This window comes from Aquarana catesbeiana, linkage group LG03 (assembly GCF_042186555.1).
Source record: "Aquarana catesbeiana isolate 2022-GZ linkage group LG03, ASM4218655v1, whole genome shotgun sequence".
Lineage (NCBI taxonomy): Eukaryota > Metazoa > Chordata > Amphibia > Anura > Ranidae > Aquarana > Aquarana catesbeiana.
The window spans coordinates 602,552,367-602,577,148 of record NC_133326.1 but is presented as its reverse complement, the minus strand read 5'-3'; the positions used below and the strand labels follow the sequence as shown (position 1 = coordinate 602,577,148).

Sequence of the window (24,782 nt, the reverse complement as noted above, 5' to 3'; positions counted from 1 at the left end):
AAATTGTGACGGACCTAGAAATAGAACGTCTCAAATCTTTACGACGGAATTAGTTCCTATCGGGAAAACCGCTCGTCTATATGCTGTTCCGACGGACCAAAAACAACGCAAGGGCAGCTATTGGCTACTGGCTATTGAACTTCCTTTTTCTAGTCCCGTCGTACGTCATCGCGTTCTAAACGATCGGACTTTGGTGTGATCGTGTGTAGGCAAGTCCGTTTCAGCGGAACTCTGTTGGAAAGACTGTCGGAGTCTATTCTGACGGAAAGCCCGGCCGTGTGTACGCGGCATTACACTTTTGGACCTAACCTTTTTGTTCTCTCTTTTTGCACTTTTTTATACATGTTGTATTTACTGTACCTTTGTACAATTTTCTATCTCAACTCAAATTAATAAAAAGAATGGGGGGAAAAAAAACACAATAAAAAAAGCCAAATTTTTGGTCTATTATAAAAAATGATGTTACGTCGTGTACATAGATACCAAACATGTCACACCTTAAAAATTGCGCATGCCTGTTTAATGGCGACAAACTAAGGTAAATTAAATTATCCATTGCCAACGATTTAAACCAGTTTAGAGTTGCACAGGAGGTCTGATGTGATAATTATTGCTCTCACTATGACTTTTGCGGTGATCCCTCACATATGTGGTGCAATCGCTGTTTACATGCCTTTGGGACCTACGTGTGTGTGAGCATTCGTGTGTGAGCATGGGGGGGCGGAGGTGCTTTAAAATGTTTTATCTATATTTTATTCTTTATTTACATAAATTTTTTTACACTGTACTTTTTATATAATTATTATCTTTAGATCAACTCTATCAGAGTATCAGAACAGTATCCCTTATGATACCGCAGCATGGGCCATGACAGGTCCTCTTTTTGAAGATATCTGGTTTGATCGGCTGGTTTACAAGCCAGTAATGGCTTATAAACAAACACACTGTTTGTCATGAAATCCTTGTAGGCTTCTGTTTCTGACATCATAGAAGGGGGAAAGAAACTTCAGTTTCCTCCACTCTGCACAGTGCATGCGATCCAAGGAGTCACATCGGTACCAACGAGACAGGAGAGCCCAGTTAAGGAGGAGGTGGGGTGGTGGCGACCCCTTTCCTCCGCCTGTAAAAGTGATCGAGCGGCGGTCATATCGCTTTTACAAAAAAAAGAGAATAGCTGGCTGAAGAAAAACATACCAGGGTCATGACTGTAGCAAGTCATGATCCTGGTATAACCACCTCATTTGTATACGTACAGCGGTATTGAGGTGGTGGAAGTGAGCTCAAATAGTTTGCTATGCTATAGGGGACCTTGAGAAATGTTGTAAGCAGTACCCTGAAAAATTTACCTTTTTTGCCTGAAATTCCTCCTGAAAACTAGCATTGTATGTGAGTGTGCCTAGGAACTCCTGTGCATACAACCTCATGGCTCTATATCTGCTGTGTGAGATCTAAGGCACTGCTGCCTCTCACTGACTACTTAGAAGATTTGGAGTGAGATTTGTTGATGTCATTGCTGTGCTGCTCCTTGCTGGAGGCTCTGACCTTGAGGAAGCAAAACCCTGCCTCTACCAAGATGGCAGCCCCCACACAGGGAGATAGTGCAGAACAAAGCACGGTAGCTCAGTAATGGGGAAAAAAAAATCAGCTGCAAGGAAGCTACAGGCAATACTGGCGACTAGTCCTTTTTGCCCTGCAATTTTGGCACAGTTTCCATAGTTCAGTTCTCATCTCTTTAACCTTTTTTCTACCAAGGTACTTTATAAACATTCTTGTATTTAAAGGGGTAAAACAAGCTAACTACTGCTGATGCTTGATTTTTTATTTTTTTTACAGCCAATTCTCAAGTCTCAACTAGTGTGCTTGATTAGCTGCAGTAGAGGGCAGGGTGACCTATGGCAGTCTAATAAATTGCTAATGTCTCCAAAAAGAGGACCGGTCACCTACCTGTGCTTTCACATAGGGGACTTGTTAGTTCCCTTGTAGAGCTGCACAATTCTGGATAAAATGAGAATCAATATTTTTTAGCTTAGAATAAAGATCACGATTCTCAGCATAACATCATCTTTCACATTATACAAGAAAAAAATTGGGCTGTTCAGTTTTTTTTTTTTTTTTTTTTTTAATACATTGAAATGTATTTTTTCCCAAAAAATTGCGTTTGAAAATCCGCTGCGCAAATACAGTGTGACATAAAATTTTCAACGGCTGCCATTTTATTCTCTAGGGACTCTGCTAAAAATATTTATATAATGTTTGGGGGTTCTAAGTAATTTTCTAGCAAAAAATACAGATTTTAAAGTGTTTGTAAAGGCTATTTTTTTTTTTTTTTAAGTAACAAACATGTTATACTTGCCTCCTCTGTGCAGTTGGTTTTGCACAGAGCAGCCCGGATCCTCCTCTTCTCGGGTCCCTCTTCGCTGCTCCTAGCCCCTCCCTCTTTTGAGTGCCCCTCAGCCACCAGCTTGCTACTGGGGGCACCCAAGCTAAGTCAGAGCTCCGTGTATCCATTCGGACACGGAGCCCTGGCCCCGCCTCCTCTCTCCCCTGATTGGCAGAGCCAATGGCACCTCTGCTCTGTCTCAGCCAATCAGGAGTATCCTGGATGGCTAAGGGGATCGTGGACATCGCTGGGGAGGGAAGGGGCTCAGTTAGGTAATTATGGGGGGTGCTGGGGTGGCTGCTACACACAGAAGGTTTTTCATCTTAATGCATAGAATGCATTAAGATAAAAAAAAACCTTTGCCTTTACAACTCCTTTAACTTGTACGCAACAAGGGTCAGAAAAAGGCTTAGTTTTTAAGTGGTTAAACTGACCTCATTTGCAGACTGAAGTTCATCCTTTTGATCTGTAAATGAACAGAAAAATACAATGTTTCTTTTTATCTCTCTTTCAGCGCTGAGCAATGTTGTTGATAAACATTGCCGGCTGCTTTTTTTTTTTTTTTTTTTGACACATGTGAGCAGGGAACTTCTCTGCACTTGTTACATGAATCGTGGAAATGCTTGGATTAATAAAAGAAATAAAATGTGTATATAAAGAAAAATCAAATTAAAAGCACACATGTGGCCTGCGTACACACCCAAATACAAACACGAGCATATCTTCCAAACGTGCATGAAGGTATCACTGCAAATCCTAGGGTCATAATTTGTGTTTAACTTTAAGAAGGTAACATGTAAAGGCTTTTTAAGCATCGACTATGGACAATTTTGGGTACCATCGTTTTTCACAATTTCATTGGTGTGCACAATTTAAAGGCCTAAAATTCTTTATACCTTAATTACTCAACGCAACCCTATCTTTTATGTTTTACCAAACATTGGGTATTATATTGCATTTTGTGTGCAGTAAAATTTTGTTTTATTGTATTTTTTTCCTGCAAATATGCATGTGATAAACAGTTGTGCAAGGCAAAAAAAAAAAATGCAGCCACCATTTTATTCTCCAGGGCCTTTGGCTTTCAGAAAGATTATAATTGTTTAAGGTTTTTTTTAAGTAATTTTCTAGCAAAAAAATGTAAAATGCGCCTTGGTAGAAAAGTGACTAAGGAGTTTGTAGAGCTTTTTGTACGGGACCTTAAATGTTTATCCAGTGAAGGTTCCTGTTGTCTTTACTCGTTCGTGAAAAAAACATTTTTTAAAAGTGCTCTTTACTTAGAGTAAGGTGTCACATGATGTTTTACTGCGGTAAGACGCATGAGGTGTACAGCTGGAAACCGCAGTAAGTTTAAAAAATTTTTTAAAAATGCAACCTTTTACTTTGTGGAACTCACATTGCTGAACAGTTCAACCCTGTAAAAGAAAATCCTGGACCAGACTTTCTTGCAAGGTGATATATATATATATATATATGTGTGTGTGTGTTGAGTTATTTTGAGGGGACAGCAAATTTACACTGTTATTTCTTTCGCTCATGGCTAGTGTTTGGCTGAAGCCATTTGTTATCAATCAACTGTGTTTACTCTTTTTAAATTATAATCACAACAGAGACTACCCAAATGACCCTGATCAAAAGTTTACATACCCCAGTTCCTAATACCGTGTATTGTCCCCTTTAACCACTTCAACCCCGGAAGGATTTACCCCCTTCCTGACAAGAGCATTTTTTGCGATTCTGTACTGCGTCACTTTAGCTGACAATTGCGCAGTCGTGCGACGTTGTACCCAAACAAAATTTCTTTTGGTGGTATTTGATCACCTCTGCGGTTTTTTTTTTTTTTTTTTGCACTATACCTTTAGATAGATTTGTACTCCAAAAGCATTTTATTAACCGCTTCAGCCCCGGAAGATTTTACCCCCTTCCTGACCAGAGCACTTTTTGCAATTCAGCACTGCGTCGCTTTCACTGACAAGTACGCAGTCGTGCGACGTTGCACCCAAACAAAATTGACGTCCTTTTTTTTCCCACAAATAGAGCTTTCTTTTGGTGGTATTTGATCACCTCTGCCGTTTTTGTTTTTTGTGCTATAAAAAAAAGAGCGACAGTTTTGAAAAAAAAAGCAATATTTTTTACTTTTTGCTATAATAAATATCCCCAAAAAATATATAAAAAAACTAATTTCTTCCACGGTTTAGGCCAATCTGTATTCTTCTACATATTTTTGGTAAAAAAAAAATCGCAATAAGTGTACAGTAGGTGACCGCGATATTGTGTCAATCTCACCGCACTTCTCGGCGAGATTTGACACCTACGAGCCCCGTCGCAGGAGCCAGCGCCGAGATGGCTCACTCATCGGGAAAGGAAAACTTTGTTTTCCTCCCGCGATGAGTGACAGGCAGCGCTGACAGCTGTCTAGTATGAATCCTGAGGCGGGAACACCGCGCCAAATTTTAAATGAAAAAACCGGCGTGGGTTCCCCCCTCGGGGGCATACCAGGCCCTTAGGTCTGGCATGGATTGTAAGGGGAACCCCCTATGCCGAAAAATCGGCGTGGGGGTCCCCCCCAAATCCATACCAGACCCTTATCCGAGCACGCAGCCCGGCCGGCCAGGAAGGGGGGTGGGGACGAGCGAGCGGCCCCCCCCCCCCCTCCTGAGCCGTACCAGGCCGCACGCCCTCAACATGGGGGGGTGGGTGCCTTGGGGGAGGGGGGCGCCCTGCGGCCCCCCCACCCCAAAGCACCTTGTCCCCATGTTGATGAGGACAAGGGCCTCTTCCCGACAACCCTGGCCGTTGGTTGTCGGGGTCTGCGGGCGGGGGGCTTATCGGAATCCGGGAGCCCCCCCTTAATAAGGGGGCCCCCAGATCCCGGCCCCCCACCCTGTGTGAATGAGTTTGGGGTACATGGTACCCCTACCCATTCACCTAGGCAAAAGTGTCAATGTAAAAAAAACACACTACACAGGTTTTAAGAATAATTTATTAGTCAGCTCCCGGATTCCGATAAGCCCCCCGCCCGCAGACCCCGACAACCAACGGCCAGGGTTGTCGGGAAGAGGCCCTTGTCCTCATCAACATGGGGACAAGGTGCTTTGGGGTGGGGGGGCCGCAGGGCGCCCCCCTCCCCCAAGGCACCCACCCCCCCATGTTGAGGGCGTGCGGTCTGGTACGGCTCAGGAGGGGGGGGGGGGGCGCTCGCTCGTCCCCACCCCCCTTCCTGGCCGGCCGGGCTGCGTGCTCGGATAAGGGTCTGGTATGGATTTGGGGGGGACCCCCACGCCGACTTTTCGGCATAGGGGGTTCCCCTTACAATCCATGCCAGACCTAAGGGCCTGGTATGCCCCCGAGGGGGGAACCCACGCCGGTTTTTTTCATTTAAAATTTGGCGCGGTGTTCCCGCCTCAGGATTCATACTAGACAGCTGTCAGCGCTGCCTGTCACTCATCGCGGGAGGAAAACAACGTTTTCCTTTCCCGATGAGCGAGCCAGCGCGACATTCACAGTACCCTGTCGCCGAGAACCAGCGCGATGGTATCGCGCTGGAAACACAATCTCGCGGTCAGGTACTGTATATTGATTGGTTTGCGCAAAAGTTATACCGTCTACAAAATAGGGGATAGATTTATGGCATTTTTATTATAATTTTTTTTTTCACTAGTAATGGCGGCGATCTGCGATTTTTATCGGGACTGCGACATGGCGGACACATCGGACACTTTTGACACTATTTTGGGGCCATTGTCATTTATACAGCGATCAGAGCTACAAATAGCCACTGATTACTGTATAAATAACACTGGCAGGGAAGGGGTTAAACACTAGGGGGCGATCAAGGGGTTAAAGCGGAGTTCCGCCCAAAATGGAACTTCCGCTTTAAGGGAGGTGACCCCCTGACATGCCACATTTGGCATGTCATTTTTTTGGGAGGGGAGCCCAGCTCCCACCTCCTCCCAGCGCACCGCAGCACCGGAAGAGAGATCACCTCTAACCCCTCCCTCTCGGCAATCATCTGGGACACGTCACCAGTCCCAGATGATTGCCCGGCGAGTCACGGCTCGCGCATGTGCAACGGGTGCCCAGCTGTGAAGCCACAGCTGGGCCCCCAGACTTACAATGCCGACGACGCAGGGAGGAGGGTGAGACGAGCTTGGCTTCGCTCCCCCGTATCGCTGGACCCTGGGACAAGTAAGTGTCCGATTTATTAAAAGTCAGCTGCTGACTTTTAATTTTTTTTTTTTTAGCAGAACTCCGCTTTAAGTGTGTCCTAGGGAGTGATTCTAACTGTGGGGGGGGGGGTGGGCTCACTACAACATGACAGAGATCACTGCCCCCTATGTCATGTTGCTAGGCAGAAAAGGGAAATGCCATGTTTACATAGGCATCTCTCCGTTCTGCCTCTCCTCGCTGCAATCGTGGGCCGCCGGTAAACATCGAGTTTGCAGGACCCGTGGGCATGCTCCCGCGGTGTGTGCGATAGGCGGCAAATTAAAAGGAACGTACAGGTACGCCCATTTGCCTGCCTGTGCCATTCTGCCGACGTATATGTGTGTGCAGCAGTCGGCAAGTGGTCAACATCAATGACAGCTTGAAGTCTTTTGTGGTAATTGTGGGTGAGGCTCTTTATCTTCTCAGATGGTAAAGCTGCCCATTCCTCTTGGCAAAAAGCCTCCAGTTCCTGTAAATTCTTGGGCTGTCTTGCATGAACTGCACATTTGAGATCTGATCTCCCCAGAGTGGCTCAATGATATTGAGGTCAGGAGACTGAGATGGCCACTCCAGAACCTTCACTACTGCTGTAGCCAATGACAGGTCGACTTGGCCTTGTGTTTTGGATCATTATCATGTTGGAATGTCCAAGTACATCCCCATGCACAGCTTCCTGGCTGATGATTGCAAATGTTCCGCCAGTATTTTTTGATAACATACTGCATTCATCTTGCCATCAATTTTGGACAAATTTCCTGTGCCTTTGTAGCTCACACATCCCCAAAACATCAGCGATCCACCTCCATGTTTCACAGTAAGAATGGTGTACCTTTCATCATAGGCCTTTTGACTCCTATCCAAATGTAGTGTTTATAGTTGTGGCCAAAAAGCTAAATTTTGGTCTCATCACTCCAAATGACTTTGTGCTGGAAGGTTTGAGGCTTGTCTCTGTGCTGTTTGGCGTATTATAATCAGGATACTTTGTGGCATTTGCGTAGCATTGGCTTTCTTCTGGCGACTCGACCATGCAGCCCATCTTTCTTCAAGTGCCTCCTTATTGTGCATCTTGAAACAGCCACACCACATGTTTTCAGAGTCTGTATTTCACCTGAAACTTTTTGTGGGTTTTTCTTTGCATCCCGAACAATTTTCCTGGCAGTTGTGGCTGAAATTTTAGTTGATCTACTTGACCATGGTTTGGTTTCCACAGAACCCCTCATTTTACACTTCTTGATTAGAGTTTGAACACTGCTGATTGGCATTCTCAATTCCTTGGATATCTTTTTATATCTCTTTCCTGTTTTATACAGTTCAATTACCTTTTCCCGTAGATCCTTTGACAATTCTTTTGCTTTCCCCATGACTTAGAATCCAGAAACATCAGTGCAGCACTGGATGAAAGATGCAAGGGTCTGTCAGGAGTCCAGAAACTCATTGACCTTTTATACACACACACTAATTACAAGCAAACAGATAACAGGTGAGGATGGTTACCTTTAATAGCCATTCAAACCCCTTTGTGTCAACTTGTGTGCATGTTATCAGGCCTAAATCCCCAGGGTATGTAAACTTTTGATCAGGGTCATTTGGGTACTTTCTGTTGTGATTATGAGAGTAAACACAGTTGATTTGATAATAAATGGCTTCAGCCAAACACTAACGATGAGTGAAAGAAAAGCTTTTGTGTTATCATTCATATTCTCTGAAAAATGGCCAAGAAATCATAAATTCTGCCAGGGTATGTAAACTTATGAGCAAAACTGTATATATAAAGAGTAACGGGCAAATCCTCTGTCACATTTTTGTGTGCTGTTCTGTTGTTTTTTTTGCATGAGTCATTTTCAATTATGTTTGTATTCTTTATGTTGAAACTAAAACCATTACGTCAAGAAAACGTGTTGTTTGCATGCTTGACAATGTGCAACAGCACACATTTTAAAAATTTGCAAGAACAGTTTTTGAGATCCTATCTGACATTTGGGGCTTATTATGGGACATGTTATTGAGTGTTGGTACATGTTATGGTACATGTTAAAACCTAACTGCAGGCTCCATAGCCACCCCTTCCCTCCCCACACGTCTTCACCTCCAAAGCTATTGCAGCTTGTATATTGTTTTATTTATCTATTACTCACCTTTCTATAATGTCTTCTGGCCAGTTACCTGCTGACACACAGTCCTCTTCCTTTTCAGTCTTCTTCTGGTAGTTGGCAGTCCTGGTTAATGCAGAAAGAAAGTGATGCTGATCTGATGAAAACAGCACCTCTTGCTGCACCAATCCACTGTTAATGCACAGTGCCCTACTTATTGGGCTGAGCCATGACACCCTGAACTCCGCATTTTCTCAGTCTTCCAGGTGGCAATACACCCAGAAGTGAGAATACCATGTGGCAAAGAAAAGTTTATTCATGGCACAGCTCCAGATTTAGGGGAGTATTGCAGCCAGATATAATATATTTGCTTATTAGTATCATTTGATTATTTGTAATGTACTGAACATTCACCTTAGTCACATTTTAATATGACCCTTCTTTGTCTTTTGGTAGCTCCCTGCAAAGAAGCACATGTACAAGAAGCAGGTTTGTTGTTTTCTGAGTCAAGCTATTGGACAAAATATTTAATACCAGATCAAGAATCTGAACACCAGCTTCCAGCTCCGCCAACTTCTTGTAACCAGGAATCCACTTCTCCACCAAGGGACAAGCCCAGAGAAGAGATCCTCTTTCCCCCATGCAAGGGTAAAGGTATTTCATCACCTTTGGAGGAGCCCAAAGAAGGGATCCTGCTTGACCTATGGAAGGGTAAAGGCACTCAATCACCTCTGGAGCGGCCCAGAGAAGAGATCCTGCTTGACTTATGGGAGGCTAAAGGCACTCTACCACCTCAGGAGTTGCCCAGAGAAGAGAACCTGCTTGACCTATTCCAAGGTGAAGTTCATATTCCACCACCTCAGGAGTTGCCCAGAGAAGAGATCCTGCTTAACCAATGCAAGAATGAAAGCACTGCACCACCTCAGGAGGAGCCCAGAGAGGAGATCTTGCTTGACCTATGCCAGGGTAAAGGCACTCCACCACCTCAGGAGTCGCCCAGAGAAAAGATCCTGCTTGATATTTGCCAGGGTGAAGGCACTCCACCACCTCAGGAGCTGCCCAAAGAAGAGATCCTGCTTAACAAGGGTGAAATTGCTCCACCACCTCGGGAGCTCCCCAAAGAAGAGATCCTGCTTGACTTATGCCAGGGTGAAGGCACACATACTGTGTGCCAGGGTTGTCAGGGCAAGGAGCATGGAAGTAAAGTAATACCATCAGAGACTGCAAGTGAAGCATTACATTCTAAACAGCAGCAAGATACTCCAGTGATTGTCATAGAGCATTTAGATGATGTGTCCACAGATTTAGAGACTTCTGGGTAAGCTATGTAACATTGTAGTAGGACATATAACTGATATGGCAGAGTGTAATTATTCAACATGTTTATTGGCATGTACAAGAAGATTTGTCACCCTATCTTCTGTGAGGAAGTGATAAATTAATGCTGTAGCTCCTATGTAGCATCAGAGGCGTAGATATACTGTTCTATGACTTAATGTGAAATGGTCCTATGACCTAAATTCCAGACCGATATATAACAACCACCAACAGTAATCATTTCATTTATTTTTTAAATTCAAATAGTGTAAGTACTAAATGCCAGTTTAGCTCTGTAGCATGCACATGTGCTGAAGTGGAGCATAGTGATAGGAGGAGATAGCAGAGGGATAACCACCTGAGTCTGCTGCTTTTGTGAATCATAAAGAGGTCTCTAAAATTACAGCTGCAAACCTTTCTGCCAGCTCATGTGTGAACTTTAGGGCATGAAAAGACTTGAGGTGTCCTGAAAGTTGGAAACTAATCTTTTCAGCCAAAAAGTAATCAGTTTTGCTCCAAATTCTTTTGCTTTGACCAGTGCACTGACTGGAACCCAACCATCATTAAATGGGACACATAAGAGGGCTAGGAGAGTAGTAGGGAACACCAGGTAAAATGGATGTGGCTCCTCTCAGATTAGCTCTTGAGATCCTAATGCACATATAAAAAACAAACACAAGAGGGCGCCTCCATCTAGGTGTAGAGGTTTATTAAAAAAGCATAAAAGACCATAAAAATGCACTCACTAGATAAAAGTAGGTCAAGGCTTGTCATAGACCCATATAGACCGCCATAGGATCACTGTGAGGCTACAGAGCTCAGTAGGCATGTGGCTAGTAGAACATACAGAGTGAGACCCAGGTAAGGCTACCAGGGTCAAAAAGCGGCTACTTTGGCAACAGTGGGTCTTAGTCAGGGTTAATTCCAAAAAATACAAAATTTATTGACTTCACAATTTAGGCAAAATATAATCATTCATAATGCGATTATAAATATTGTGACAACTTCACTTACTTACAATACTGCAAGAGTTTAAAAAAACACTAGGAGGTAGTGCTATGAAGACAGACACAAAACACATGTGTCTAGCAGAAGCAGAGTTCTTGAAAGTTGGAAACTGGAATCTATTCAGCCAAACAGTGATCATTTTGCTCTAAATTCTCCTGCTTTGACCAGTGGGAAACAGTGAAACTTTACAACTACATAGAGAAGGAAAGAGAATCATTATTGAGGAACCATGGTCAAAGGTGGGACATCCCCAAACCAAATGTGTTATTTTTGCATTGTTCCTGATTTTCTCTCGGCAGTTCTGAGGAGGTGACTTATGTGGAAGCTGTGGCCAATGCTCAGGATGTGGAGGCGGCTCGGTGTTTGGCAGTGAAGCTCTTCAACCTGGATGGCTTTGACAGATCTCAGGTTGCTCCTTATCTTCAGAAAAAGTAAGTATTCAGTCTGCAAAAGGTACATTTCTACCATTTTGTCTTAATATATCCTTCTAAGCACTATGACTTGTGTCCCCGGGCATTGTTGTCAAACACTGGCTTTTACATTTATATGCAGCACCGCTTAAAGGGATGTAGTCAGGTGCAAAAGGCTGCATATGACCTGCTTTGCCTGCAATGTATATGTATCTCTAGTAGGGCATGGTGCGTTCAGAGAAACAATGCATAGCAGGTCAGACCCATATGGGACATGTCTCCTCTCTTGGGGTGTTTTTGTAAAACAACCCATTCAATTTAAACCAGAAATGCAAGGCAAAACTTGTGTATATATCTTCTACATCATATAAATACATGTTTCTTCTTTTTCTATAAGTCATCACATAACTTCTGTTCTCGCTTACATAAGAGGTGGGGTTGAACCAGCCGGGGGAAGACGTATCAGCAGGAGAAATGGCAATACACTGATATGTCTTGGCCATTAGAGGACAGGCAGACTGTTCTCCCAGCACAGCCAGAAAACTGACCACCCTGAGATGGATGTGTTGCCATGCCTAGTGTGGTCAGTTTACAATAGGAAAGCATAACTACTGACAGGATCACCAGGTATTTCACACAAAGGAAGAAATACAAACAGAACAGAATACTTTCTCATACAAGTACATGGTACAGCAGGCACATATCAGGAATATGAAACGTTGGAGTAACAAACACTTTAAATCTCCCTTACATACTGTAAGTTGGACAAGCGTCAGGCATATTAGGAAGTGAAGGAAATCCCTGCAATAGCTAAACGGACAACAGTAAAAGCACATTATTTGGTAGTAGAGTGAGGAAGGATCTGTGAGATTTGTGTTGTCGTGTGTGTCCCCTTTAAAGTGTTACTAAATCCACAACAGTAAAATCGGTCTGTATATGCATTAAAGCATGCTTGTTATACTCACTGTGGAACCTAAGGGGTTAATCCTCTGCATTGTGTAAAAAGGCTGTATGATCCTGTCTTCTCTGATCCTCCCCTTACACTGACCCCAATCCATCTGCTGATAGAACAGAGCCTTGGGGGCAAGCTGCACATGTCCAGTTTGGTGTGTATTGCTAGAGAGGTTTTTTTTTTTTTTTTTTGGGAGAGTGTATGTGATTGGCACAGGGCCAATCAGCACTGTCCAGATAGAGGGTCAGGGGTCCTGCGTTCTTACAGAATAATCAGAGTAGAATGAAAACTCCTCCTACAAGCTTTAACCAGACACTGATAGAAGTCACAAGACGGCTATATACTGCTGCTCAGAAAAGGTATTTAGTAGTTTATATTTACTAAAACTATTGTATTTCCATGTACTGTGGGAGACCAGATATAGTGAATGTAGGGTCCTGGGTTTAGTAACACTATGAATAGATGTAACACTGAACCTGGCACACTCCATGCACTCTAATGATTCAGGATGGAGGGGTACTGAAGTGACGATGACAGCTGGCACCTTCTTAATACAGTCCAACATAAATAGCTCTTTACCAGCACACCAACCAACTTGTCATGAGCATTTATCAATTAAAAAGGAGCAATGTTTCAGAGCCACATCAGAACCCCCCATATATCAGGAAATAGTGATGAGAGAGATTTCCCCTCACTTCTTATCTAAGTGACTGGTGTCAGATAGAACAAGAAGAAAATGCATCCTTCTCTATGGGAAGACAGCATACATTCAAAGCCTGACAACAAAATGCAAGATTATATCCAGTTGATAATACCAGATGACTGCATTCACCCTCTCTATTTGTCTTGTAATAGAGAAAATCACAATTTTTGGGTTGTCCCCAGGATAGTAATAGAGGGGAAATCTTCCAAAGGGAACACTAGTTCTGGTGACCAGGGGATGCAAGAGATTCCCTTGATTGCAGGGATTTCCTCTCTCTATGGGACAGGAAATGAAGGCAAATTTCACCAATGGGATAAGAATGGCAAAAAACTGACAGGGGTTATAACCCTTGCTCTATCCGAAATGGGGAAAAAAAAGGTTTTGACTGTATCTGTTTTAGGGTCCTTACTTATAACTATTTAAGTCATTATTACATTTTAGGGCTTGTTCACACCAGTGGGCGCGTTATACCGAAGCCCTTAGACGTGCGCTGTGAAAGGAGCGGTGGTGCTGATGCATCTTAAATGACATAGCATTGTTTACATTTTCCTTTTCCTTTTTTTTTTTTTTTTTAATTGTATTGAAATGTCACAAAGCAACACTTCATCTTTATTCACCGCATTGGGTGCAAATACAGTGTACTAAATAACACCTTGCCCAAAAAAATACAGCACGCCCTACTTTTTTTTTCAGCAGCTCAGTGATGTGAACTGAGCCAATAGAACACAAAGCAAATTGCCTTGTATATGTGCTGGTAGTGCATTGGACAAGACTGCCCAGCGTATAACGTGTTAAACACAGAATGTTTAGTCTGTCATCTTTATACTGAAATTGTAAGTAAAGAGCAGTTTTGGACATTGGGTGTCCTGACTTCTGTCACCTACGGAACTCCACTTTTCCTTTTTATTTAAATGTGGATTCTGAATGTATGCATCTTCTACGCAGAGCACTGACAGAGGACCAAGTTGATATCTTTTAAGATTACGGATATTTCCTAACATTTGCCGGTGTTGAGCTCTGCACAATTTCATTATTATAATAACTTTTTCTTAATGCTTTACTTCCCAATTAGAAGCATAATAAAAAAACCACAATATATTTAGCCAGTGAGGTTCCTGTCAAAATGTGGTTAAACCAATGCTTGTGGTTTTCCTAAAGTATTCTGGTTTCACAGCATACAGAGTTGGAAACCTATGAAAGGCCAGAAACAACCTGACAATGGCTCGTAAAGCTGTTTATTTCAAGCATTGTTTTTGATCATTTGCATTTTTTGGACTTCAATGAGATGGTAAAGAGCTCCACTAATGCTGGCCATACATGCACAGATTTTCTGCCATTTGCAGATTGAACTATTATTCATCGGTCGAAAGCGATTTGCCCACTAACTAACAGAATAAACTCATTTACATGATCGTTTCCATGATCGTCGTTACCATTGGATAACAATAAAAACATAAATTATACAAGACAGCATATTCTTATTGTTTGGATTACAATATACATTTTAGTTCATACAGTAAAAGTTTTCGCTTCGGATCCATCGACATTAGCCGGGCCCACGGTCTAAATTGTTGGTAAAGTTGGGTCCACTAACGGCACGATTGTCGAACGTTCTTTCAGAAAACAACCAGTTTCGGCCAAAATTCTGTGCGTTTATGGCCAGCTTTAGCGTTTGAGGTTATGGTTATCGCACAGAAAAAAACGCTAGAACTTATTTCCAAGTTGAAACAAGTCACTCTTGTTTATAGAATTTGTCGATGAGCCGTAGCAGATATCAGTGTTGCAGTGATTCACTAGACACCAAGAAATTGAAATTCCCAGCTGTCTATACTTACCTTTATACCATTCAAAACCAACTTACTTTCAGGAGCAAAGCAGTCTTCAAAGCTGTTACTATATTCTCTGAGAGCAGTTCTCCGGCCTCCTCCCAATAAGTCCAGAGCAGGGAGGCAGCAGGCCTCATGCATACAGGGAATTTTCTTTGTCGCTTTTAGGAGCGTCAGGCGTTTTTTTTTTTTCTTTTTACAGCTTAAAAATGCCTCTCCATGTTATTCTATGTGTCCATGCACACATAGGCTTTTAGGAGCTTTTAGTGGCATAGGCTTTTTCGTGCTGCAAAAAAAACAGGGCCAGTGCATTCTGGAGCAGCAGTATTATAGCTGTAAAGATGCCTAAACACTTGTTAATGCTGTATATAGCGTTAAGCCACATCAAGTGTTCTTAAGCTGTAGTAATTAGAATTGGGAGTGGAAAATAGAAGAGGGTAATGAAACGCCAATGCAAAACGCTTCTAAAAGTGCGGGGGGTTTTTTATGCAGCTTTTTCCTGGTGTCAGTACTGGCTTTGCAGCTCATTTTTTTAACGCCCTGTGTGCATGAGGCCTTACTATTATGGAACTGTTATAGCCTGACATTAGGACAGCACTACTAAAGTATAATCTCCATGTCAACCCCACACTCTTAGTTTTAGGGGGTTGAAAAGTGGTTGTAAACCTCAGACATGAAATATGAATAAAGCGTATCCTCTATAGTACGTACTTGTCTCAATCCAGAGCACTAAGTGTCATTTCTGTCTGCTGCTTCATTCCTCTGCTATCAGCATGAATTATTTATGACAAGTTTTTATGATACCAATAGAAAAATGGTGATATTGAAGGGATCTCAGCTCTGTTTGTGTGCTGTGAAGGGGGGTGTCCCTTCCCTCCAATCACCTCCCACAGCTCTCCTCACTGAGCTTTGCAAAGTGTGACTTCGGCTCTCTGCCCCCCTTTTTTTTCTGACAACTCAGACAAGCTTTATAAATTCTGCACTTTGAACAGATGTATAGACAAGAAGACTGCAGATAAACAGGTACAGCTTATGTTAGATGATTTGTGTCATCTCTGTGTATCACATGAGGCCAGTCACTTCACTGGGTATATGTGAAGGTTCACAGCCACCTTAAGAATGATTTCCACATTTCCTATATACCTGCAGTTAGTGGCAGTGGATTGCCATGGGATATGTAACGAGTGGAGTTTAGACATTGTAGAAATAAAAAAAAAATAGCCCAGCCGCCACACACATTGCCAGGTCTGAGTAGTTAGCAGGTAAAAGAAAAGCAGCCTCAGCGTGATTCATCCAGGCCACACCCCCATCATGTTTTGCCCGCCCAATCAGAGTTTAGACATTTTGATCTTGAACATGCCTATTGTTTGTTTTTGTTATTTTTTTATATTCATTATTTATTTTGCTTGACGTCTTTTGTAGCAATGATTTTAGTGCCATGGTGGCTGAAGAGTACCTTTCTCTCTTTGACTTTAAAGGGAAGACCCTGGATGAAGCCCTCAGGTACGTGATGTAATGATATATAGCATAAAATCCAGGGGAAAGGGAAGGTGGAGTTACTTAAAAACTGTTGGGGTTCGGATGGGTCAGTATCTGTAAATTGCCTCCTCACCCCCCAAAATATGTACAATTACCCCACCATGCTCTCTTGCCACTTGCCTAGCCCTGGCTAATAAATAGAGGGCTATTTTGTAAAAAGGGAGCATGTGATCTCCCCTGTGTGACAGTGTTCGGTCACAAACATTGTCATTGGGGGGGTACCATGGTGTCACCTCCCTGTCCAAGTTCCAACATCAGTTGACACTGGAGCTTGGATAGGTAAGGATACTGCAACAGGGAGGCGGGACATGAAGTGCATGAAGTGTGAATATCTCCTAAACTGTGCAGGTTTAGGATATATTCATAGTACCTACAGGTAAGCCTTATTATAGGCTTACCTGTAGGTACAAGTTTACAGAAAGGGTTTACTTCCACTTTAAATATCTTAATAGGTTTTAGATTCTAGAAAGAATTACGAATACTTGGTGGGGAAAGGGGAGGGGGTATTCAAAGGTAGCACAAGGACTTCTGTCTTATATCAGGGGTCTCCAAATGTTCTAAACAGGGGGCTTCTTCATTTCGATTGCTCTTTGTAACATTTCAGAAGTCTTCTACATGAGCTGGTATTGACTGGGGAGACTCAGGAACGAGAGCGAGTGCTGTACCATTTCTCCAAACGCTTCCATAGCTGCAACCCCAAGGAGTACAATTCTGCTGGTGAGAGACAGATCTGTCCCAATTTGGTATGCAGCGGCTGAAAGTTGAAATCATTTGAGAATGAACAACTTGTGTTCTCTTTCAGATTCGGTTCACACTCTTACCTGCGCCCTCATGCTGCTTAATTCAGACCTGCACGGGCAAGTAAGTTTTTTTTATTATTACTTTTTATTATTACTTTAAAGAACTTCTGTTAAGTTGAACTGGATTGACATACTTTTTTTTTGTTGCAACCATTTAACTGGCACCGACTACGTTTGCTTTGGCCTTGTCAAATAATTTTAGCTATTCCTGCCAAATACTAGAAAAATATATTGTATTAGCAGTGACCCTACCAGTTAATACACCAGTTCATTCCATGTCACACATTCCTAATGTGTTAGTAAAGTCAGAATAGGATTACTGCCAGCCCCTCTGTTATACCAAGGTATACTACCCAGTGTAAATGTTTTGTTTAAAATTATGCCAATAAATACCTTATTTCACATTGCCTGTGTGCGGTCACGTGACCTCCCACAGCTCTCCTCCCCTAATCTAAGGGCTACAGTGGGAGGGGCCGAGATCCCCCTTTGACGGCACCTGAGAGGTCATGTGATCACTGTGCTGTCCTCTCAGCCCCTCCTGCTGTCCAAACCTGGCTAGCCCTATGTGAAAAATTAATTGCCCCCTAAACCTAATAACTGGCTGTTTTTCAGCACTAACGAGGGTGCGTTTCCCTATGCACCAAGCACCACTGGTACAAAACGTAACCTCCATTAAGGATTTTTTAATAAATTGTATATAAACAACTGTGTGTGTGTGTTTTACTTCAAGGGAGAGTCGGATTGTTCAATCCGACTCTCCCTTGAAGTAAAAAACACACACAGTTAATTTATATACAATTTATTAAAAAATCCTTAATAAAGGTTACGTTTTATACCAGTGGTGTTTGATGCGTAGGGAAACGCACCCTTTATAGTGTTGAACATTTTTGATTGCCACAAAGGTAATTATTATTGTCCTCTAAAAAGGCATTTGTTGTAACTAATAACTATTTGTGCCACCCTTGGTGACCACAACTGCAATGAAGCATTTGCGATAACTGGCAAGGAGTCTTTCACGTTGCTGTTGAGGAATTTTGGTTCATTCTTTTTTTGCAGAATTGTAATTCAGCCACATTTGAGGGTTTCCCAGCATGAACGGCTAGGTCATGCCACAAGTCCGAACTTTGACCACTTCAAAACGTTAACACCTTGGCACACGCAAATATGCAGCCTCTCGGCGGCCAGGCCTTGGGCTGAGCAGCCGCATATTTGCATGCAATAGCGCCCATAGAGCTGTGCCAAGAGCACACTCACAGCACTGTGGCCAGCAGCTTATGAAAGGCTCCCGATCTCTGCTTGCGATCGGGTGTTTTCCAATCATGTGACCACCATGACTACCAGTCATGGCGGACACATGGTTTCAAGCCCCGCCCAGCATTCCAAACCCCTTAAAGGGCCGATGGGAGTCAGCGCCAAGGGGTTAATTTTGTTTGTTTTTTTCTGGGCCATTGAGAGCTGGACTTGTTGGTGTGTGTTGGATCATTGTCCTGCTGCATAACCCAAGTGTGCTTGAGTTGCTACCTGATGGCCGGACATTCTCCTTCAGGATTTTCTGGTAGAGTGTACAATTCATGGTTCCATCAATTATGGAAAGTCGCCCAGGTCCTGAAGATGCAAAGCAGCCCCAGACCATCACACTACCACCACCATGTCTGACTGTTGGTATGATGTTCTTTTTATGAAATGCTATGTTAGTTTTATGCCAGATGTAACGGGACGCACACCTTCCAAAAAGTTTAACTCTTGTCTTTTCAGTCCACAGAATATTTGCACAAAAGTCTTGGGGATAATCAAGATGTTTTTTGGCAAATGTGAGACAAGCCTTTGTGTTCTTTCTGGTCAGCGGTGGCTTTGGCCTTGGAACTCTCCCATGGATGCCATTTTGGCCCAGTCTCTTTCTTATTTTTGAATCATTAACACTGACCTTACCAGAGGCAATTGAGGTCTGCACTTCTTTAGATAATGATCTGGGTTCTTTTATGAGCTCCTGAATGAGTTGTCGTGCTCTTGGAGTAATTTTGGTAGTTTGGCCACTTCTGGGAAGGCTCACCACTGTTGCAAGTTTTCTCCATTTGTGGATAATGGCTCTCCCCATAGTTCGCTGGAGTCCCAAAGCCTTAGAAATCGATTTGTAACCCTTTCCAGACTGAGACATGTCAATTACTTTGTTTCTCATCTGTTCTTGAATTTCTTTAGATCGCGGCATGATGTATTGCTTTTTTTTAGATCTTTTATCGTGCTTCATTTTGTCAGACTGCTTCTATTTAAGCGATTTCTTGATACAACAGGGCTGGCAGTAATTTAGGCCTGAGTGTGGCAAGTGAAGTTTAAGCTTTCCAAAAAATTTGGTTAATCACAGTTCATTCATGATTTTTCCTTTTTCACACAGGGCCAGGCAGCGTCTGACAACATGTTTCCCTTAATAAATTAAATTATCATTTAAAAACTGCATTTTGTATTTACTTAGGTTATCTTTGTGTAATAATAACATTTATTTGATGATCTGAATATGCAAAAAAATCAGGAAGGGGCAAATACCTTTTCACAGCACTTTATGTAAAACATTAAAAATAAGTGCCTATACTGTTTAAAATCCAGTCTCACCCTGCTTTGCACATGTTCACTTGCGCTCTATTTATCGGCACTGTGATGAAAATGTAGAGGCCAAACTGCTGACAGCCTAAAGATTTACTGCTGCTCAGGGGCAGCAAAATGGCTGCCTCGGGTAAGCAGAAACACGAACAATGCTGGAGACAGTTTACAGCATACACTAACTTTGGTAAAGATCATTATTTTTTAGTTAAGTTTTAAGGTTTACGTTACTCTTTCAGCATCTATGACAGCACTCTCAATGGCAGTTAATGAGCTGATACACAAGTGGAAACAGTCTCACTCTGCAGGAGAGCCTTCACAACACCAATTGTAGCACAGACACTGGATAGGCCAGTTTTTCCTGGTACTCCGGATTAATAATATGTACTGCACCTGTTCCTTGCAGAACATTGGAAAGAGCATGACCGCACAGGATTTCATTACTAACCTCGAGGGTATGAATGATGGTGGCAGTTTTCCACGGGAGCTCCTGAAGGTTCGTGTCTGTTTATGGCTTTCCCTAATGAGATAAAAATAGTTGGCTGCATAGTAACTCTTTGAATAAAGAATGTTATTTATGAATGTGTTTTCCAAAGTGTGTATAATTTGGTAGGCTCATTTATGCATTAAGTAAAATCAATCAGTGAACTGTTAATGCCATACAGGAAACACTTTACTTTACTTTACTTTAACCTTGATCCATCTTAAAGCGGGGGTTCACCCACACCGCCAAAAAAAAAAAATATTAAAAGCCAGCAGCTACAAATACTGCAGCTGCTGACTTTTAATACATGGCCACTTACCTGTCCCAGGGTCCAGCGATGTCGGCAGGCGACGCCGAGAACCCGCTCGGTTCTCGGCAGCTGCCGCCGCCATCCTAGGTGAGGGAATCAGAAAGTGAAGCGTTGCGGCTTCACTTCCCGGTTCCCTACTGTGCATGCGCGAGTCGCGCTGCGCGTCCCAAGTGGTCCCCGCTCTCTCCAGGAGCTGTGTGTTTCCCAGGAGACAGCGCGGTGGGGACGGGAAGAGGCGTAGACTCCCATGGGAGTCTATGCCGGAAGTGGGTGCAAATACCTGTCTTAGACAGGTATCTGCACCCCCCTCCCCCCTGAAAGGTGCCAAATGTGACACCGGAGGGGGGGAGGGTTCCGAAAAGCGGAAGTTCCATTTTTCCGCTTTAAGTAGACATCTTATAGTGCTTCTGGATAGAACCTTGGGTCACATGATCCACTACTCAAGTGTACTGTGTACCATGGAACACAGTCTCACATTAAAGTGGAGGGCCACCCTGAACAAAAAAATCACCAAAACTCCTAAAAAAAAATAAAAAAAAAACATTTGAAAAAAAAAAAAGTTTAAACTTACCCAAACCCTTGTTACTAGGCAGTCTTCCTAATCTGGCTCTTCCTCTTCCGCGGTGTGTTCTGCTCCTCGGTGAGCAGCCCCGTTGTCTTCTGGGAACTGTGTGTGTTCCCAGAACACCACGGGGCCATTCACAGAACGGAGCGCCACGCCACTCACGCGTGCGCAGTAGGAAACTGGCAGTGAAGCCGCAAGGCTCCACTGCCTGTTTCCCTTACTTAGGATGGCGGTGCCAGGACCCGAGAGCCGAGGGACGGGTTGGCCTCGGGCGGCCGACATCGCGGGCACCCAGGACAGGTAAGTACTTATTTAAAATCAGCAGCTACAGTGTTAGTAGCTGCTTACTTTAAATTTTTTTTTTTTTTTGGACGGAATCCCGCTTTAAGGTGAACCGGTAGAGAGGCAATGGACATTCCTATATTTACATACTCCTTAACACTCAGTAAAAGAGCATTAAAACTAATTTTACTGACCTCTGTAGCTGTAGCCACTATGAAATAATTTATTCTCATTAGGTTTACAACAGAGACTCTGAAACTGCAGCTCATCTCCCCTTGCTTCCATGGCTGGATCTAGGGGATGCTGGGGTGGGTTGTGCCGCACCAGGCCAACCCCCCTTGGGACATTTCTACCCATGTCTGCTGAGCTCTTCTCCCTATACCCACACTCAGGGATGGGACAGGGAGAGCAGCCGACACAGTGAACTAAAATAAACAGTGAACTCAGGATAGAAGAAGTGGCAGCGGTTCTCTCTCTCTCTCTCTCTCTCTCTCTCTCTCTCTCTCTCTCTCTCTCTCTCTCTCTCTCTCTCTCTCTCTCTCTGTCTCTGTCTCTGTCTCTGTCTCTGTCTCTCTCTTTCTCTCTCTCTCGTCATAACAGATCCTTCATAGGGGTGGGTAATTATGCAGCCTGTGGTTTGATGTTAGAGCGATCCAGTGTCATCTGCTGTATGAAGGATCGCTGTTATGACAGGAGAGTTCAACCTGAACCTCCTCACTACTCCTGATTCGAGTGTGTGGGGGGGGGGGGGGGTTGATGAGGGGTGAACAATCATTTCTGCTGTGATTGAGAAGTCTGTAGGGGGGGTGATGGGAGTTGTAAAATGTGGGGATGGGGAGGTTATTTGTGTTAGGAGGGGGGGGATTTATTTTGGGAAGGGTAATTTGAAGGGGGTTGTGCTAGGAGGAGGAATTTTGGGGGAAACGGGATGTGTTCTAGGAGGGGGTGATTTCTTTTGGGGGGGGAGCTTGCGGGGCAAAGATTTGTGCTGGGAGGGGGATTTGAACTGGGAGGAGGGGGGATTTTTGTCTTGGGAGAATTTTGTCTTGCAGAGGTAATTTATGCTTTTGGGGATGAGCTTCTCTCTTAGTGCTGTTTTTATTTTTTTTGTATTTATTTTTTTTGGGGGGGGGGGGCAGTGGCGGAGATTTCTGCTGAGACATGATGCTTACACATCAGGGGCGGGGGCGCTAGGTGACCTTGTCCTGGCATTGCACAAAAGCCACTCATCCATACAGCGCATTGCTGAGATCGGTTTCCCTTACAGTCTCAATCTGATGTGGATTAGTAGCTAAAATTGCCAGCTACACACTGTGTGGAGGGAAATCGATCTCACCTATGTGCTGTGTGGGGAGCAGGAGATCCGCTAAGTGCCCTGCGAGCACTGATCCTGGCCTCTTTTCTGCTGACCCCTGTACACTACCCTGCTGACCTTTGTCTGCTGCCCTGTTGATTGCCCTGCTGACCCCTGTCTGCTGCCCTACAAAATAATGGCCTCTGTACAACTGCCGACCCTGTCCTCAGCCCTTTTCACCCCTTGTACACTGCCCTACTGACTCTCATAATCTGCACTGCTGAACTCACATCTTCTGCCCACCTTGACATTTTTTACTGCACCCCTACATCAGACAGGCTAGATCTGACCCTGCTTGCTTCTCCTGGCAGCATGTCAACCTTTTAATGCAGGTGCTGCAAGCTGTTCAGAAATGGACTTCTGAGTCTTTCTTTTGAGTTTGAGAATGAATTATTCCACAGTGCTTGCAGCTACAGAGGTCAGTGAAGCTCATTTTCTGCATATATTTTTTGTAAATACTATAATATTAGTATTAAAATACTTTAATGTTGATAGCCTGGCTACTGGTTTACTTTAAGGCCCCATTCACACAGGTGTACTGTAGAGTACACCGATGCACCAGTGTTCCTTGCTTCCCCATACTAGCAGTCCTATTGATGTCAGTGGCTGCACAGACACATCTGCTGCTTCCAATTTGACAGCTGTGCAGATGCATGACCCATACGCACACTGTCTGCATTCAGAACTGTGCTCTTTACCCGCATGGATGTCAAATTGGAAGCAGTGGCTGTGTCTGTGCGCCCGCTATGTCACAATTTACATGAATAGAGCTGTCTGCACAGAACACCTGTGCAGCCCTATATGGGCAAACATGCCCCTCACATGTGTGCACACTCTACTATGCCCCTGTGATCAAGGCCCAAGTGTCATTTAGATGGATAATGACAACGACTGAGATATGTAGGGCAGTCAGATTAAAAAATCAGGATGAAAATTTGAAAAGACATGCAGGTGATTTGTAAACTCTGAATCAGGCTAAATAAAGAATAATCCTATTAGAATAGGACTAATGTTTAACTGTATCATATGTGGTCCGGCAAATTTTTGGTTACTGTTCCTTTTTATTATACCATTTTAGCAGTCACATGATGCTTTATTCTCTTTCCTTTTTTTGTAGAGTCTGTATCACTCCATCCGTATAGACAAGCTGGAATGGGCAATGTAAGTTAAGCTGAGCAATCTTTGTTTTTTGTTTTTTCTCACCCACTGATATTCTCCCTTACAATATTTGTTACTGTTTTTGCCCTCAATTGACATTTTATTATAATAATGCCCTGTGTGTGCCGTTCTCCTAACAGGAGTGAAGAAAAACTAGCCAATGTCCTTGTTGCAAAACCAGAAAACCTTTTGTCTGTTCGCAAAAAAAGCAATCCTTTTGTGGACCTACCAGCACCAGACCCCCAGGCCCCAGTCTTCAAACAGGGGATGCTTTGCCGCAAAGTACATGCAGATATCGATGGCAAAAAGAGTAAGTATAGCCCCTCTGTGCTTGTACCTGCTTTTTGGCATATCTCATTTTCTAAAGTCAATCAAACCTCAGCGCTCAATCCGATACTTATGGTATTTCTAGCAATGCTGCTCTCCTTGAACGAGGAAACTCCAAATCGCTACAAAGAAAAAAGGAGGATGCCAAGCCTAGTGCATTACCTTCAACACCAATGACTCTGAAAAGGGGGCTTGCTTCCCAAAATGCGTCAGATTTCCAAACACAGAGATTTGTCACCCCTGACACTGGAGTTGTGTATGACATGCATTTTGTCTTCTCATGTTTGTGTGTATGTCTTTGGCGTTTTTTCAATAAATATTCATTGGTGTAGAAGGTAATGCACTAGGCGTTTGCGCCTTTTTTTTTTATATATATCTCACCTTCTGGCAGACTCCCTTGCAGAATATTCACAGGAAACGACCTTTTTCAATCTTTGATCTTCATCCTTTATGAGATTTTGACTCCCCTTTTTTTTGTT

At 43.4% G+C, this 24,782-nt stretch overlaps 1 protein-coding gene across 6 annotated transcripts in view; it reads left to right on the top strand.

Moving 5' to 3' along the window:
- The window catches only part of PSD4 (pleckstrin and Sec7 domain containing 4), a 138,408-nt gene that overhangs the window by 85,815 nt on the left and 27,811 nt on the right, over positions 1-24,782 (top strand). For all 6 annotated transcript variants that reach the window (XM_073622105.1, XM_073622104.1, XM_073622109.1 and 3 more), the window contains exons 4-11: positions 9,133-9,994; positions 11,301-11,432; positions 16,315-16,395; positions 17,036-17,148; positions 17,234-17,292; positions 20,230-20,319; positions 23,936-23,979; positions 24,117-24,286. In XM_073622105.1, the coding sequence (XP_073478206.1) occupies positions 9,133-9,994; positions 11,301-11,432; positions 16,315-16,395; positions 17,036-17,148; positions 17,234-17,292; positions 20,230-20,319; positions 23,936-23,979; positions 24,117-24,286 (1,551 nt within the window). The remainder of the gene's footprint in view (positions 1-9,132; positions 9,995-11,300; positions 11,433-16,314; positions 16,396-17,035; positions 17,149-17,233; positions 17,293-20,229; positions 20,320-23,935; positions 23,980-24,116; positions 24,287-24,782) is intronic.